Below are 18161 nucleotides of genomic sequence, written 5' to 3'. Positions count from 1 at the left end.
CTTTCCGATTGGCTGATGTCGGAGCGTTTAAAAAAGTAAACCGCCACGAGCTGCTGCTCGAGTTAAAAGGTTCTAATTTTTTATTTATTTATTTTTGGACAGCGCCGTGAATTTGAAGGAGGCGAGCGACTCTGGAAGAAAAGCGCATTTGGGACTTGAAGTGTGTGGCCAACAAGTAAGGGAGAGGGATGGAGCTTTTGCTTTGCCCTTAATACCGAATCTAACCCTTTTCATAAGAATCCGAATACTAGTCTGTTTAAGCAAAGAGGGGTGGCATCTAATAGGTAGGTAGGTAGGAATGGAAGGGAGGGAAGGAGGGAGGGAGGGAGGGGAGGAAGGAAGGGAGGGAGGGGAGGAAAGGAAGGGGAGGAAGGAAAGGAAAGGGAGGGAGGAAAGGAAGGGAGGGAAGGAGGGAGGGAGGAGGAAGGAAGGATTCACAGGCAGAGCATGACTAGCAGTTTCCTCCACTGATCATATAGCCAACATAACTAAAAGCCACTTTTGCTTTTGTTTCCTAGATGTTTCTTAATTTTTTAAAAATTTGTCTGTTCATTGCAGAGAGGAGGAAAGACCGGTATGTGCACTAGATCTAAAAATGTTGGCAGCAGACAGCAGGAAGCCAAATAAATTAATGTGTCACTTAAACATATTACACCCCAATCACGCTGATAAGCAACTTGAGTTTTTTCAGTGAAAACATGCCAAATATTGCAAAAAATTGTCCCGGCAGAGAGTTTGGGAGTGGGGGATATTTACTTCTTCCTGGGAGGGCATAGCAGAAAATAATTGAGAAGCAAGAGAGCTCACTTGACAAACAACATAAGTAACTTAAAACCTATTCTTCAGGCACATTAGAAGTAAAAGCCAGGGTAGGTATAGGTCTATGAAGAAGAAAAAGTGGTGAATTGGTGACAGGATAACGAGAGATCAGAATTGCTCTCTTTCTGCCCCTCCAAGAACTGTGGTAGTGCAGTGGTTACAATGCACTATTGCAGCCTAATTTTTCTGACTGCCAGCAGTTAGTTTCCCACAGGCTCAAGCTTGACTCAGCCTTCTATCCTTTCAGGGTGGGTAAAATGAGGACCCAGATTGTTGGGGGCAGTATGCTGATTCTGTAAACCTCTTAGAGAGGGCTATAAAGTATTGTGAAGCAGTATATAAATCTAAGTACTATTGCTGTTTTATGACTATCTTCTCTCAGAAGGAAAATGGACCTCTAGCTGCTGCGTGTTAGGTCACTGGAGGAAGGAGAGAACTCCAGCTTCAATAAGACAAAGGGTAAGAGAGAACTTAGACAATTTAAAGAACTAAAAGAGTCAGATGATTGCATCCTACAATACTAAAGAAACTACCCTGTTTCCCCTAAAATAAGACACCCCCTGATAATAAACCCAATTAGGCTTTTGAGTGCATGGCAATAAGACCAAGTGCTTATTTCAGGGTCCAAAAAAAGTATAACATGGGGTCTTATTTTGGGGAAAACACAATAATAGGAACAATTGCTAAACTGCACTCAAGAATAATTGGAGTTGGACGCTGGAGAAGATCAAATATGGTACAGTGTTTCCTCAAGTTTCGTGGGGGATGCGTTCCAAGACCGCCCGCGAAAGTCGAATTTCCGCAAAGTAGAGATGCCGAAGTAAATACACCATTTTTGGCTATGGACAGTATCACAAGCCTTCCCTTAACACTTTAAACCCCTAAATTACCATTTCCTATTCCCTTAACAACCATTTACTCACCATTATTACTGGTACTCACCATTGAATAAGATACTTAGTGATCCTGATATTTATAAACATAATTATTTATTAACAATAATTATTTATTTTGTTATTTGTTTGCAAAAATTATTAGTTTGCCAATGACGTATGATGTCATCGGGTGGGAAAAACCATGGTATAGGAAAAAAAACTGCAAAATATTTTTTAATTAATATTTTTTGAAAAACTGGTATAGGCTATTCGCGAAGTTCGAACACACGAAAATTGAGGGAACACTGTATTGTCTTCAAAAAGAGGATGAAGGAACACATGGGAAACTTCAGAATTTTCAGTTTGAAGTCTATATAGGAGATTAGATTGTAAAGCATGTTTGTGAGCATTTCAATAGCATGCAATTACAGGTAGTCCTTGTTTAGTGACTGTCTCATTTAATGACCACTTGTAGTTATGCCAGTAATGAAAGAGTAACTGAATGACCTTCATAGCTCTGTAAAGGAAAAGGAAGCTGAAGAAAGATCTGTGTGCTACACTTTAAAAAAATAAATTATAATTAAGATGGACAGGTTCAAGTGATGGCTTCTGGATAGGTTGGGAGAGGCTACTGCTTCCTTTAAGGCCTATGGCATCATTTTCTCTCTCAAGGAGATGATCATGCTCTCAAGGCCAAGTTCATGCCCCCTCTGGCCATGTTTAAAAGCCAAGAAGGGCATTATTTTATCCATAAGTGATTGGCCTCTTTCCATAGAAGTTGCTGTCCACATCCTCAAATGTCGCACGTTTGAGAGTATCTTAGTGATCTCACAAGACACGATCTTGTAACTTTATGAGGTAATATAAGATTGTCATTTAATAGACTTCAGAAGCATGCTTTTTCAATTGTTGTCCCAATTGGAATTTCTCATGAGGGTCCAGTCAGCTGCTGCCTTCCTAGTTTTCAAAAGAACAACTAAGAATCAGGGCATGTTATCAATGAAGACTGGAATATGGTGGCCATGTGACTTTTTATATTTTTAATTTAATGTCAGTTTTGTTTATAGTGTGTGGGAGTTTCTTATTTTTGGGAGGGTGCTTTTTATGTTGATCTTAATTGTTGACTGTCCAGAGTTTTTAAGACTTGGGGGTGGGTGGGGGGTGTATATAAATGAAGTAAAGAAAATGCCTGGAAAACTAGGTGTTAGCCATTAATGGTCACCGCTGTACAGATTGTATTATGGAGGACTCTGTTTTTATATTAATGTTTGGTTATCCTATTTTTATGCTTTGATGAAATACATTGCCTGGAATTGTTCTGGCTCTTGCAGTCAGGGGGCTAACCTTTTTTCCCTCAGGTGCCAAAGGCATGCCTGTGCGCGCTATTGTGCATCTGTGCATACTCACATCCACAATGCAATGCCCCTCCTACCTGACTCGTCCCAGCACATGCACATATGACCACCACTCACCTCATCCCCATACATGTGCATGTACCCCTCCCTCGCTTCTCCCCCTTGCAGGACCTCCCCTTCATCCCATTTTGGCCTCACATCCCAAAACAGCATTGAAGCAGAAAAAAAGCCTCCCAAACTAGCCCTGGGAGGAGAAAAAAGCTTCCCAAAACAGTGTTGAAAGGGGAAAAAACCTCAGAGACCTGAAAATCAGCTGGCTGGCCCGTGCATGCGCAGTGAAGCTGGGCTGGACAACGGTTCTCATGCCGGCAGAGAGGGCTCTGCATGCCACTGTGGCATGTGTGCGATAGATTCACCATCAGGGGTATACACAGTCAGTAGAAATAAATTAAACAATACTTTAAAAGTCAGCTCTTTTCAAATAATTAATTTAGATGATAGATAAGTTTGTCAAGAAATAATTTCTTTATAAGTTTTTGAATTCCTATGCTGATTCTATTTATCATATGTCAAGTATAAACTATTTTCCCCTGTGTCGTCCTATTATTAAGCTTCCTGTTCTCAGTTACATTGTTTTCCGCTTATGATTCATTTTCTAAATGTTAAACATAGTGCTGACTGACTAATGGTTATTTTATCTACAATTGATGGGAATTATAGGCCAAGGACATGAAGAGATCCAAATGGGAGATCCTACTTTATCATCTTTGATATTCAACTTCAAAGCCAGTTTTCAAAAATCGTGAACTGCAATGCCCAGATTTAATTCTATTTTATATTTAAGTGTAATACTGTTGTTTCCCAGGATATCCTTTTGCCACATAGTTACCTTAATAACCCATTTTAGGTTGTCTTTAGTTTTGCTTCCTGTCCAAATTTTGTATTTTGAACTTGTGCATTTCCTTCCATTGCTGCTATATTCCTTATAGAAGCCATTGTAAATTCTTAATATTTGCAAGTTATCCTGTACAATTTAACTTTTTTAAATTATTATTTAGGATAATGACTCCTCTTCAGCAAAGCATTTGGAATATGATTAAATGTTTCCGGAGAAATTGGCGCTTATTTTCAGATTCAGAAAGGACTACAGTGTGTGGGTCAGATTGTATGCTGATGGCTTTACATTTATCTGTTGCTGAAATTAATAAGAAGGTATATAATAATCAAAAGATATGTATTGATTTCAGGGACTTTTTAAAGTAGGTCAATGAGTCCATAAATCCCTCTCCCCCCCAACTTGTATGAAGGGTATCTTAATAATATTTTGTTCATTGTTCTAATGTCAGTAGGAAAAGCAAGTAGGATGCTTGGCTGCATAGCTAGAGGTATAACAAGCAGGAAGAGGGAGATTGTGATCCCCTTATATAGAGCGCTGGGGAGACCACATTTGGAATACTGTGTTCAGTTCTGGAGACCTCACCTACAAAAAGATATTGACAAAATTGAACGGGTCCAAAGACGGGCTACAAGAATGGTGGAAAGTCTTAAGCATAAAACGTATCAGGAAAGACTTAATGAACTCCATCTGTATAGTCTGGAGGACAGAAGGAAAAGGGGGGACATGATCGAAACATTTAAATATGTTAAAGGGTTAAATAAGGTTCAGGAGGGAAGTGTTTTTAATAGGAAAGTGAACACAAGAACAAGGGGACACAATCTGAAGTTAGTTGGGGAAAAGATCAAAAGCAACGTGAGAAAATATTATTTCACTGAAAGAGTAGTAGATGTTTGGAACAAACTTCCAGCAGTCATGGTTGGTAAATCCACAGTAACTGAATTTAAACATGCCTGGGATAAACATACAGTATACCCATTGTGAGATAAAATACAGGAAATAGTATAAGGGCAGACTAGATGGACCATGAGGTCTTTTTCTGCCGTCAGACTTCTATGTTTCTATGTTTGGGAACGGAAAAGTATTTTTCTTCTGAAAAACTACTGAAGGATTAATCAAAATCTTGTTATTTTCTTTGATTAGCTGCCTCATAGAGTTATTTTAATATCTTAGTTTGTGCATCATTTAGACTTCAAACAAACCCTAGTTCCTAAATTTGGTATAATTTCTTTTGTTTAAATAAGAGAATGTGAGTATACATGTTCAAACCTCACAAATGTCTGAATGAAGAACATGTTTTCTGTTACATAGAGAGACAGTGTTATATGGTAATTAAGATGTACAGTATGTTTAGGAGACCCAAAGTCAGTAGGAGAAATTCAGTAGGTTTTAGGTTGGTCATTCACTTTCAGTTCAAGTAGGGATGTTTTAATGGTTGCATTCCAATTATAAAATACCTTCCGAGGGAAACATAATTAACCTCCAGGTTTTAGACAGAACTATGACTATCATAGCATTGGAGGCAACCAGTACACAAGAGCTAAAATACTTTTTAAAAAATTGCTGCTAGTAACTTGCTTGATTTTTAAATTTTTTATTGGATGGTTCAATCATTATATGGTGATCTGCACTTTGAAATGAAAAGGGATATATTAAACAATTGTTATTAACACTGGAATCATTTTTTCTTTAACCTCTCTTCAACTGCATGCAGTTGAAAGATGAAGTATCTCAACAAACATTTCCAAGAAAACTTACTTTTTCTGGTGAGAATCAACCACAGAAATTTCATGCTCAAAGGAATTTATGCTCTAAAATTTTAAGCAGAGGAAAAATAAGGAAGTGAATTATTTTCAGCTTTACAGTATCTGTAATTCCAAAATGCAACTTAAATATCATTGTTTATGCTTTTTTCCCCAAACACAATGTATATAAAATAATGTATGTTTTAAACTGAAAAGCTAGACTTGTTAATCTGACTACACAGTTGGTAAAACCAAGGACAAATATTACGTTTACCTCACAAAATATATGACTATGATAGGAGTTAACCACATGCAGTTATAGAAATGTTCAGCTATCTTTGGCTTATTTTATCTGTTAAGGAATAACAAACACTCTGGGTTATGGGTACACAACATTTTACCTTGCCTGGAGTTCATTGTGTGAAGAGGAATTGTCTGGGCCCTGTATAAAATATATAATATAGCTAAAGTATCTAAACCATATAAGAAGATTAAAAGGTTTATGATATTGTGGAGCTACATTACTAGCTGTCGAGGGCCACATATGGCCTACAAGTTGGACATGCCTCCTCTAAGTGATGCACAAAACATATATAACATATTTATTTATTTGGATTTGTATGCCACCCAACTCCCAAAGGACTCTGGGCAGCTTGCAACCAAAAAATAACACATACAGTGTAATATAAACCCCCCTAAAATGATTCAAGACAATTTAAAACCAACAATTAAAACAGTTTAAAAAATGAATGTCATTAATGGCCGGATCCCGATTCTATACCATCAGATCAATGACCCCAGGTCTGCCAGAAAAGCCAGGACTTTACGGCTTTCCAGAAGGTCAGTAGGGTGGGGCAGTCCGGATCTTGGGAGGTTGCTGATTCCAAGGAGTTGGAGCAGCCACAGAGAAGGTCCTCCCCCGTGGCTCTGCCAGCCAACACTGTTTAGCTGATGGCACCTGGAGAAGATCAATCCTGTGGGCCCTTATCGGTCACTGGGACTATGTGGTAGAAGATGGTCTCAATAGTCTGGCCCTAAGCCATGTAGGGCTTTAAAGGTAATGTCCAACATCTTGAATTGTGCCCGGAGACCAATTGGAAGCTAGTACAGTCCACAGAGAATTGGTGTAATGTGGGTGTATCTAGGTGCACTTACAACAGCTTGTGTAGTTGCATTCTGGACCAGCTGTAGTCTCCGAACGCTCTTCGGGGTAGCCCCATGTAGAGCGTGTTGCAATAATCTAACCGTGAGGTGATAAGGGCATGAGTGACTGTGAGAAGAGCATCCTGATCTAGGTATGGTCACAATTGGTGCACTAGGCGAACCTGTGCAAAGGTTCCCCTAGCCATAGCTGTCAGGTAATCCTAGCTGTGAGTCTAGGAGGACACCCAAATTGTGAACCCATTCTTAGGGGGATAATCCCCCCCGCCAGCACCAAAGATAGACAGTCAATGTAATATTTTGGAGCAATGCCCACAGCTGCTTGGTCTTGTTAGAAACATAGAAGACTGACGGCAGAAAAAGACCTCATGGTCCATCTAGTCTGCCCTTATACTATTTCCTGTATTTTATCTTACAATGGATATACAGTATGTTTATCCCAGGCATGTTTAAATTCAGTTACTGTGGATTTACCAACCATGTCTGCTGGAAGTTTGTTCCAAGGATCTACTACTCTTTCAGTGAAATAATATTTTCTCACGTTGCTTTTGGGTTAGGGTTACGTTTGAGCCTGTTAACTCCTATCCAGACCCGCACAAGCTCCAGGCCCTGGCACATCACATCCACAGTTTTACTGAACTGACATGGGGTGGAGATAGCTGGGTAACATCAGCATATTGCTGATACCTCATCCCATGTCGTCGGATGACTTCATCCAGTAGTTTCATGTAGATTTTAAATAAGAGGAGGGAGGACCGAACGCCTAGGGGTTGACCTCTGTCCTCCTACTAACACCGACTGCGACCAACTAGAAAGATAGCGGGTGCCTCCCACTCCCAACTTCCTTAGTTGTCGCTGATATTCAGTGAAAGTCCCAAATAAAGAATCCAAATTTTAAAAATGACCTGGTAACTTACTTTTAAAATATTTTTTTTTAAAAAAATGTACGATTTATAAACCTGCACATCTCAACAGCATTTTACAGAAATTAAAACCACCAGAACATAAAGTATAAATGCAGAATATAAATGCAAGAGGTCTTTGTTAATAGGTAACCCCCAGAAAAAACAAATACTGTACATCATAAAAAGACCTCACATAACTGTTGGCCCCAATGCCTGTGGGAAAAGCTAGGTCTTCAGGGCCTTGTGAAAGGCTAACAAGATTGATGCCATCCATTTTACTGGGGAGGTTCCATAGGACAAATAGCTGCAGAGAACTGTAGCTTTTACAATTGTAAAAATGCACCTGCATTAAAAATGTAATGAAAGATAAGATTAAAGAATAATATTCAGATTCTAAAATGTTAAAAGGACTGGGAAGAAAATCTGTAAAAGAAGCATTTAATCATTTTTTCATAGTTACATCTTTAAAAGGCATTAATCAGTATCATGCAAAAAATAATGATTACATTTACTCGTTTTAAACTTTGATACAAAAATACAATTACTACAAAACAATATCAGAACTGTAAAGTTTTAAGAATTGTAGATTTTTCTTCATTTTAACCTTGTGAAATACAATATTCTTGTTGTCTATCACAGACTTAAGCTGTTGAACTTTATGAACTTCCTTTATGAATTAGCCAGCTGGCATTCGGTCCTAGCAAAACATTTTCTGAGTTTTACCACAAACTCTTACAGTCCTTTCTATGAATAATATGCTGTCATGGTGGGCACCTGATCATGAAAGCTGATATTTGGACAGCATTTTTATTTGGATTTAAATTGTTTTTATAATACCAGTATAAACAAAGTTAAGCCCTGAAAATTCTTCATTTTGTGAGAAAAGATTTTGACTGAATTATATTGGAACTTTACTAACTGTTGCATTTCGAAGAACTACTTTCAGAAATACTGTATTAGTGAAAAAATATATCCCACTATCTTTAAGCTGCAATCTTATACCATATGGAACAAATCACTTTAATATCCAACAGGTTCTAATAAATCAAACTGACTTACATTTAGATTTCTTTTATTTTAATGGGAAAAATACAACTTTAGAGCTAAACTTGAAACAAGTTTAATGTTTTGTTGGACAAAAATTCCTCTAAGTGTTGTTCTGTCTGGGTTCCCCCAGATGCCAACACCAACTAAAAAGAGTATCCAGACACGCTGATAAAAAGCAAAGTCATTTTATATCTTTGAAAACAAACACAGATAACAAAAACTGTTTTTACAAACTGGAATACTATGAAGCTTCACAGAAGAGTCACGACGGCTTCTTGCTGGTACACACACCACTGTAGATAATAAAACCCACGCCTCCCCCAAGTTTTCAGCCTTCGAGGCCACAAGCCAGAATCAGAGACGCCAAGGATCGAAGCAAGGTCACAGGACTCCCAAAAGATAACTCTCCACAATACAGGAAGGGCGGGCCTGCCTTTTCAACCTTTCTGAGGAGAACCACACACCCAAACCCAGCTGTTGCCTATTAGGGATGGAAATACCTGGCTAATTGTCCCCTTCGTTGTGCTGCCCTTCTCTGCCTCATATCTATGATGGCTTGTGCGTTCTCATCTAATGATTCCAGGCTACTCGCTGGGGAGAGCTCCCCCCCGGGGGTCTCAGGCTGTTCTCCCTCCTCCTCGTCCTGACATTCCTCTTCCCCGTCTGCCTGGTCCTCCTCCTCCTCCTGTTCCTCCTCCTCCCCCTCTGAGCATGGAGCCGGCAGAGTTCCAGCCGTTCCCTGAGGAGCCTCAGACTGAATCACAACAAGTGTTATTGGGCTAAAAGTAGCAAACACAGAAACCTAGTTATTGCTTGATAATACAGTATAAGCACACACTTTGAAAGTAACTTTCAAAGCTAGTATTACAGTTCCTAGTAAATGTCATTGTTATTCAATTAGTGCACCATATAAATGTCATTCAACAATCAGTATAGTATTAAAACATTTGATCATTTCATGTTCACTTGCCACATTTCCTTTCTATCTTGTCCTTCAGGAAAAATCTCCCTGCTTTACCTTTCACACAACAACCATGGTTTAGTTGCCTGACAATTTAATTATTAACCCTTAGTTGCTTTTTGGAAAACCACAACTTTTCTTTCATGAGAAGATGGGCAAAAAGCCCAGGATACCCACTTACCAAAGCAACCGGAATTAAAAATTAAAACCATTATCTTATTTTGCTATTTTGTTCCCTTGTTTTCTATTTCCTACATATTTTATATATAATCTGCAGAGAGGGGTGGCATACAAATCTAATTTATTATTATTATTATTATTATTATTATCATCATCATCATCATCATCATCATCAGACAGTGCATATGAGACTCTGCATTGGTTAAATGTATCCAATCTAATAGATGGAATATGCATAAACAAAATGATAAAAATGTAATAACTTACGGTTAAATTTTCCTGATATAATACCGTGTTTCCCCGATAGTAAGGCAGTGTCTTACTTTCTTTTTACCCCCAAAAGCCCCACTGTGTCTTACTTTGGGGGTATGTCTTATATTGTCCCGGGCACCGGGGCCGGCTCGTCTTCGGGCTTCGGCGAGTCAGAGGGAGGGCATTTCAGCACACAAACGCTTCGAGGAAAAGGAAGGGACGCGGTCGCCCCCCCTCCCCTGCCGAACCTTTCCTTTCGGTCTCCACCCCCCCACCTCCACGCCGTCTTCTCTCCCTCCAATCACCCCCCCTCCATCCCCCCTCCCCCCTTCCAATGGGCTATTGGACGTGGCCAAACCCTGCACCTCCCGTGTCTCGTGTCCTCGGCGGTAGCGCATAGAAACACGTTCCCAAGCAGGAGCAGCGGTGGCAGCGGCAGCACCAGCAGCAGCAGCGGTGGTGGCAAGGAGAGGAGCCCTGCCTCGGATACGAAAGGCGGACCCGGGCGAGCGAAGCCGAGTGACAGCAGCAGCACCTCAGGGGCGAGTCCAACGAAGGGACTCCAGCTTTCCCTGTATTCCTGGAGCTGCCGCGCCTGCCTCTTTCCCTTTTTTTGCCGGTTGTGCGCGCCACTTGTGCACGCCGTGTGTGGTGTGGCGCGGTGTCTGTTTGCAGCAATGGCTGCGGCGGCAGCAGCAGCGAGCAACAAGGCGTCGGGAAGGCTCCAGGGGAATGCGGCAGTAGCCTCCCCAGCTGGGAAGAGCGAAGATTCTCTCTCTCTCTCTCCCCCGTCACCCACCCTCATGTTCCCCTCGGACCTCCTGGCGTTTACGCGCCGGCTTGGGATCCTGCGCCAAGAAGCCTGAGGGTGCTCTGGCCCAGCCTGGCTGTGTGCTTGAGTGAACGAGAGCACCTTCACAGCCCCTCACTCAAGCACACAGCCAGGCTGGGCCAGAGCACCCTCAGGCTTCTTGGCGCAGGATCCCAAGCCGGCGCGTAAACGCCAGGAGGTCCGAGGGGAACATGAGGGTGGGTGACGGGGGAGAGAGAGAGAGAGAATCTTCGCTCTTCCCAGCTGGGGAGGCTACTGCCGCATTCCCCTGGAGCCTTCCCGACACCTTGTTGCTCGCTGCTGCTGCCGCCGCAGCCATTGCTGCAAACAGACACCGCGCCACACCACACATGGCGCGCACAAGTGGCGCGCACAACCGGCAAAAAAAGGGAAAGTGGCAGGCGCGGCAGCTCCAGGAATACAGGGAAAGCTGGAGTCCCTTCGTTGGACTCGCCCCTGAGGTGCTGCTGCTGTCACTCGGCTTCGCTCGCCCAGGTCCGCCTTTCATATCCGAGGCAGGGCTCCTCTCCTTGCCGCCACCGCTGCTCCTGCTTGGGAACGTGTTTCTACGCGCAAAGCCGGCGGCGGGAGCGGCAGGGTCCAGCCCTCTAGCCGGCGCCTCACCAGCTATCCGCCGCTTCTTTCTTCTCCGCCTCGCCTCCGCTACTCCCGCCGCCGCCTTTTTTCTCCCCACCGGGCAAGAGGCCGGGCGAGCAGGCTGAGGCGCTGGAACTGGGGCTGCCTGTCCTTGGCGTGAACGGCCGAGGAGTCCTTCTTATCCGTGCCGGGTTTGGGAGACTCTCCTGGGCGCGAAGCTCCCTCGCCAGCGACGCGAACTGCTCCAACGCCTCCCTCGCTTTTAGTACCGTGTTTCCCCGAAAGCAAGACATATGTCTTACTTTCGGGGTATGGCTTATATTAGCCGACCCCCCTGAAACCCCCCATATGTCTTACAATCGGGGGGGTCTTACTATCGGGGAAACACGGTAGCTCTCATTTCAGCCCAGTTACATTTGTAAAACATTTTATATCTGTAAAGCATCGGCACATAGTTGTTCTGAATAACTCTTCTTTTTTTTCTAGCTTTGTGGTGAGTTTAAAGCATCTCTTAGTGAAGTGATACTATCTTGGAATTACTTTGTTCCTGACAAGTTAGGTATATTACCTGACAATGTAAAAGCTCCTGAAAATTATGCAGACATCAGAAATACGTATGCTAGCTTTTTAAAGCACTGCAATATGATGGATCTTATAGATATATATATAAAATGCGAGACACTAGGACTGCAAATTGAACCTATATCCTCTGTAAGTATGTGCCATTATTGATTTGAATATACATGTAGAGTGTTCCCTCGATTTTTGCGGGTTCGAACTTCGCGAAAAGTCTATACCACGGTTTTTCAAAAATATTAATTAAAAAATACTTTAATTCTTTATAATTTATTTAATAAATTTCTTTATAATTTATTTAATATATGTTGGAACATCCACAGAGTAATATAGAAATGTTACAGTCTTTCTTCTTAAATTCTGTTACTTTATTTTACCTCTTGATGTAGGAGGAAAGGCAAAGTCTATCCTAGTCTTACCTATATTGGGTTCATTGGTTCTGCAATGTAGGTTTTGAGAACCTTCCCAAAGCACATTGAATTTCTTTCTCATTTTTTGATATAAATGGACAACACTTTTTTGAAACATTCACCTATCACTATTTAAATATATGAAAGTGAGGTTTTCAGCCTTAAAGGGCATATTTGGGAGGCCTCGGCACCAATGGTACATGATTCATGATGTTTAATTGAAAGGTTTCCCCAATGGTCCAAGTACCAATGTTGCAGGATTCTGTAAACAACCACTCTCTGGGGTTTTTTACTAATGTTCAGGAGGCCCCCATAACTTGCTTCTCTTTAAAAAGTGACTAACAAGCTAACTATACTTCTGAAATCTCTTCAAAGGCACAATTGTTAGAATTTATTGCTGGAACAGCAGATTTAACAATCGAGAATAATTTTACTAATTCTTCACTCTCCACACCAACAAGAAAAATAAATCAGGATAAGGAAGAGGTAAGGCTTGCTATTATTGTTTATTCCCTACAGTAATTACTATAAAAAATTTTTATGCAAGATAATTATATTATACTGGTCTATGACCGTAATAAATATTATACACTGCTCAAAAAAATAAAGGGAACACTCAAAGAACACATCGTAGATCTGAATGAATGAAATATTCTCATTGAATACTTTGTTCTGTACTAAGTTGAATGTGCTGACAACATCTGAAATTGATTGTCAATCAGTGTTGCTTCCTAAGTGGACAGTTTGATTTCACAGAAGTTTGATTTACTTGGAGTTATGTTGTGTTGATTAAGTCAGTGTTTCCCAACCTTGGCAACTTGAAGATATTTGGACTTCAACTCCCAGATTTCCCCGGCCAGCAAATATCTTCAAGTTGCCAAGGTTGGGAAACACTGGTTTAAGTGTTCCCTTTAGTTTTTTGAGAAGTATATTTACTAATTACTATACTAGCAGTTTTTCCCATTTTAATAAATAAATAATTGCTAGTGTCAAAGCCCTCTTTTGATTTGTTGAACTCTCAAGTTTTGTTTGGTGTCCTGTTTTAAACTTGATATTACCGGTATATGGTTTTTAAAGGTCTGTTCAGAAATAGAATGGAGTGTGTTCAGAACATCTACTGGCATTTGAACCATTAACAATTTAGCAACGAAATAGTATCCATTAACTATTGATCCATACAAATGTTCTAAATGCCAGATTGGTAAAGATTAAAAATATACACGAATAATATAAAATTGTAGTTAGTACATCCTTATTTATGCTAATTCTTCCCTAAAAACCTAGCTGTGTAGTTTTGTGGGGGAGGGGGAGACACGAGGCCCACACAACATGAGATCCCTCCCCCGCCTGTATTATCAGCTGCTAATCCCCCATCTTGTAATTCTGCTGTAAAAATTTTATAATGTTTTATAATTTTAACATGAATCTTAAATTATTCTGATTTTAATGTTTAATTTTGCTGATTATATTGTGCTCTTCCCAGAGAGCTTCTCCAAGGAAGATGGGCAGTTAACAAATATCAAATATAAACAAATATATTCGGGTCCAAAGACGGGCTACAAGAATGGTGGAAGGTCTTAAGCATAAAACGTATCAGGAAAGACTTAATGAGCTCAATCTGTATAGTCTGGAGGACAGAAGGAAAGGGGGGGCATGATCGAAACATTTAGATATGTTAAAGGGCTAAATAAGGTTCAGGAGGGAAGTGTTTTTAATAGGAAAGTGAACACAAGAACAAGGGGACACAATCTGAAGTTAGTTGGGGGAATGATCAAAGGCAACATGAGAAAATATTATTTTACTGAAAGAGTAGTAGATCCCTGGAACAAACTTCCAGCAGACGTGGTTGGTAAATCCACAGTAACTGAATTTAAACATGCCTGGGATAAACATATATCCATTGTAAGATAAAATACAGGAAATAGTATAAGGGCAGACTAGATGGACCATGAGGTCTTTTTCTGCCGTCAGTCTTCTATGTTTCTAATATATAAATATTTTTTTTTCAAAATAGTGTCAGTAATTTGAAAAATATATGGATCACATTTTACTTCATTGAGAAAGTTTCCTAATACATTGCTACATGATATTTTTTTGAAGCAATCTAGTAGAAAAATGATAGGATTGTGTTTTAATTATAGCTGCCATTGTTGGTGAAGAAAACATTGTTTGCATATTTAACCTTACTGGTTAATTCCAAAAACGATTTGGCTATTGCTCACATTTTAAACATTCCTGATAGAGGACTTGGAAGAGAAGCTTTTACTGACCTAAAGCATGCTGCCCAGAAGAAACAAATGTCTATATTTCCGGTATGTATGAAAGATTCCTTCCCTTTCCTATTGAAAATATTTAACAAAATAGTCTTAGATAGTTGATTCCTCCAGTCAAAAGTTAACTTGGGATACTGTTTCTACATTAAGCAGATGTACATAGAGTATTATTTTAGGCAGATATAAAAATAGTTTAATAAACAATTGATAGTATTATTCATAATATTACCCTTATCAATATTTACATTGCCAACAAAATATTGATGATAGTATGAAGAAAATACTATATTACTGGGAAGCAATTGAAATGAAAACATATACTGGTAACAAAAAATTAATTAACAAAATTATGTAATTATATACAATAACTATAATTTACAATGTAGTTAATTCAATCCTTGAGCTTCTAATTAAATCCTATCCATTTAATAACTTACTGTGTCATCGTATTTTGGGAACACAGAGTTTTTAAAAAAATAGATATATTCATTCTATGCAACTGTTCTATCCCTTCAAATTCATGGTGATTGCTGGCAGCTAGCTGGACAAGTTCCTGCATTTTTTCTTGACATGAATTTTGGAAAGGGTTGGCCATTGCCTGCTTCCTGGGAGAAAGAGTGAATGGCCCAGCCCTTCTAAGGCAGGGCTACAAATAATTCAATCCCCTATTTCTAGCCTCATGCCTTTAAATCACTACACCAAATTGTTCTCTTTACTTTCTTTACAGTGACATAAAATTATCATATTTGTTGCATTCAAGTGTAAATAAACCAAAATTAATGAGACATGTTTCAGGGATATAATTCAACATTGCATTAAGATTCCTAATTCTAATATTCCTTCCTTAAATTATATTAACATATGTAGTGGTTTGAAGCCATCATATCCATAACCAAATAGAAATCAAACAATGTGAGTTAAAGAATCTTCAAATTTCTTCTCTTGCCAGTGTAAGAAATTTAATGTCTAATCCTTTTTAAATATACCTTTGAGGTCTCCAATAAAAATGTAACCCTTTTTCAATGAATTAATTCCATTTTTAAATGATAGGAACTGTGCTACATATTTTAATATCTGGACTCATTATTTCTTCAAAGGTGGATATTCCAATTCTTCATTTCACAATTCAAATATATAACTCATACTAACTTTCATTTTAGTCACTTATAAAATTGTACTGCTGGTTTCCAACTTGGTGACTGCATTTCTTGAAGAAGCTAGGTTGCAGGCATCTTGGTGACTGCTAAAGGAACAAATCCTTGTTCTTTAATTAATATGTGTTTTTGTTATTCAATTAGCCAATTATATATTAGAGGTAAATCAGAGAATTGGCTTGTTTCTCAAGAACTTTAAAGCAACCATTGGAAATCAACTGATTTAAAAGAGTAATTCTTTGCCCAACCCAGACATTCCAAAATAAATCTTTCCTGCTATTTTTTGAATTTAATTGTACCCCAACTTCAATTTCTCATGTGATTCCAGGATCAAAATATAACTATCAGTTAATAACCAAATATGCTTACAAGTTTTCAGTGTGAGCTGAAAAGCCATGCTTTTCACCATCATTTAAAAATAATATAAGGTTACAGTCTAAAATAACAGAATTAGTGGTTATTTTTGAGTTGTGTATGATTGGGCTGTTTGGCTGTAATACAGAGCATCTTCTATCAAACCACATTTTGTAGAATATTTTATTTCCCAACAATAATTTCTATTGTCCTTTCGAGATCTGGGGATTTCGGAACAATTTGATACAATGCATACGGGCACTGCTCTTGAAAGAAGAAAAAAATTGGGCATATGTGCTGGGATACATTAGAATTTTCTGGATTGTTTTAATTGCAAAAGAAACAAGGCTAAAAAGTATTCATTCCCAGAACCGGATATTCAACAGTCTTGTGGGTAGTCCCAACTGGAGACTTATAGATGCTGAGATTTGCCATGTGAAAGGAAATGTCTTCCATATGCACTGGTTTTTCCAAGCAAGTTACTGGGTGTGGGTGGGGGGAATGGGTCAGAAAATGCTGGTGTTCATATCATCTTGGTCTACTGCCTTTAATATAGTCTTAGAAACATTGATCTTTGCTCATTGTTGTCAGAGCCGCAGGAAAATCCAGAAGCAAACTAGAACATCATACTGAAATCTAAGACACTAAAAGCAAAAGAGAGCATAAATTTGATATACAATATTATGATTACATATAGAAAATGGAAAACATTATTTCAATTTCCAACATTATAATGAATGTATTTTATTAAGTAAAATTTTATATGTTTTTTTGTAAAGAATTTCTTTAAAAATAACTATCCTTTTTAAATTACCATTTTGCATACTGTAACTAAATTATGTGTTTCTCGTTAGATGGGAACTTCATTTATACGTGCCATAGAACTTGGAGGAAAAGGATATGCTCCTTTACCAACTGATCCTTTAAGAACTCATGTGAAGGGGCTTTCTCAGTTTATTCACTTTATGGATAAATTAGAAGAAATTATTGGTGACGATCTGGATCCAAGGTAATTCTTTTCTCATACATAGACTTACCGTACCTATTATTTTTTAAAAAAAACTTAAAATGTATCTTTATTCATTAGCCTTTGAAAAACCAAGCAAAACTGATTCTTAATTACAGGAGTTATCAAACTGGGTTAATCTCATAATATGATGTCCTTTTCAACGCAATTGAAATAATTCACGTGGAAAACATACTTTAATTATTACTTTTTACTTATATTAAGCTTTCATGGTTTCAGTCTCTTTCAACTATTTTTTCTTTCCTATAATTTATTATTGTTCTCATTAAAACTTTCTCCATAAGCAGAGTACAGTAGCTACCATATTATAACAACTACAAATTTAATGTTATCCCTACATGTTATTGTAACAATTAAAAACTTAATGTTATCCCTACATGTAGTTATTGATCTGACATAGTCTATCATTAGATTGTTTTATAGTTAATATTCCATGTTGGGATTAATAATTTTGTATGTATGATTTTTAAACAATGTTTTTTTTTAGACTTTTAATGTTAGATTTATTATTATAGACTTTTAATATTAGATTTGTCATTGTATACTGTTTTTTATCACTGTTGTGAGCCGCCCCGAGTCTGCGGAGAGGGGCGGCATACAAATCTAATAAATAAATAAATAATAATAATAATAATAATAATAATAATAATAATAATAATAATAATTTTATAGTTTGGAATATTTGGAATGTTAAAAAATAAGGACTGATAAAACACAGTTGAGAAGATAAAAATGGTAATGTG

General features: G+C 38.6%; 1 protein-coding gene across 3 annotated transcripts in view; it reads left to right on the top strand.

The window, feature by feature from the left end:
* The first annotated feature begins 6 nt into the window (after positions 1–6).
* The window catches only part of PARPBP (PARP1 binding protein), a 45201-nt gene continuing 27046 nt past the window's right edge, over positions 7–18161 (top strand). Inside the window, exons 1-7 of one of the 3 annotated variants that reach the window (XM_070756281.1) lie at positions 7–175; positions 1202–1278; positions 4108–4261; positions 12111–12335; positions 12986–13096; positions 14752–14922; positions 17246–17400. In XM_070756281.1, coding sequence (XP_070612382.1) covers positions 4112–4261; positions 12111–12335; positions 12986–13096; positions 14752–14922; positions 17246–17400 — 812 coding nt within the window. In that variant the 5' untranslated portion in view covers positions 7–175; positions 1202–1278; positions 4108–4111. The remainder of the gene's footprint in view (positions 176–1201; positions 1279–4107; positions 4262–12110; positions 12336–12985; positions 13097–14751; positions 14923–17245; positions 17401–18161) is intronic. The other 2 variants (XM_070756279.1, XM_070756280.1) reach the window with 2 other exon arrangements.

Source organism: Erythrolamprus reginae, chromosome 6 (genome assembly GCF_031021105.1).
Source record: "Erythrolamprus reginae isolate rEryReg1 chromosome 6, rEryReg1.hap1, whole genome shotgun sequence".
In the NCBI taxonomy this organism is placed as follows: Eukaryota; Metazoa; Chordata; class Lepidosauria; order Squamata; family Dipsadidae; genus Erythrolamprus; species Erythrolamprus reginae.
Note: the sequence above shows the minus strand (reverse complement) of the source record. Positions and strands in the feature narration are given on the sequence as shown.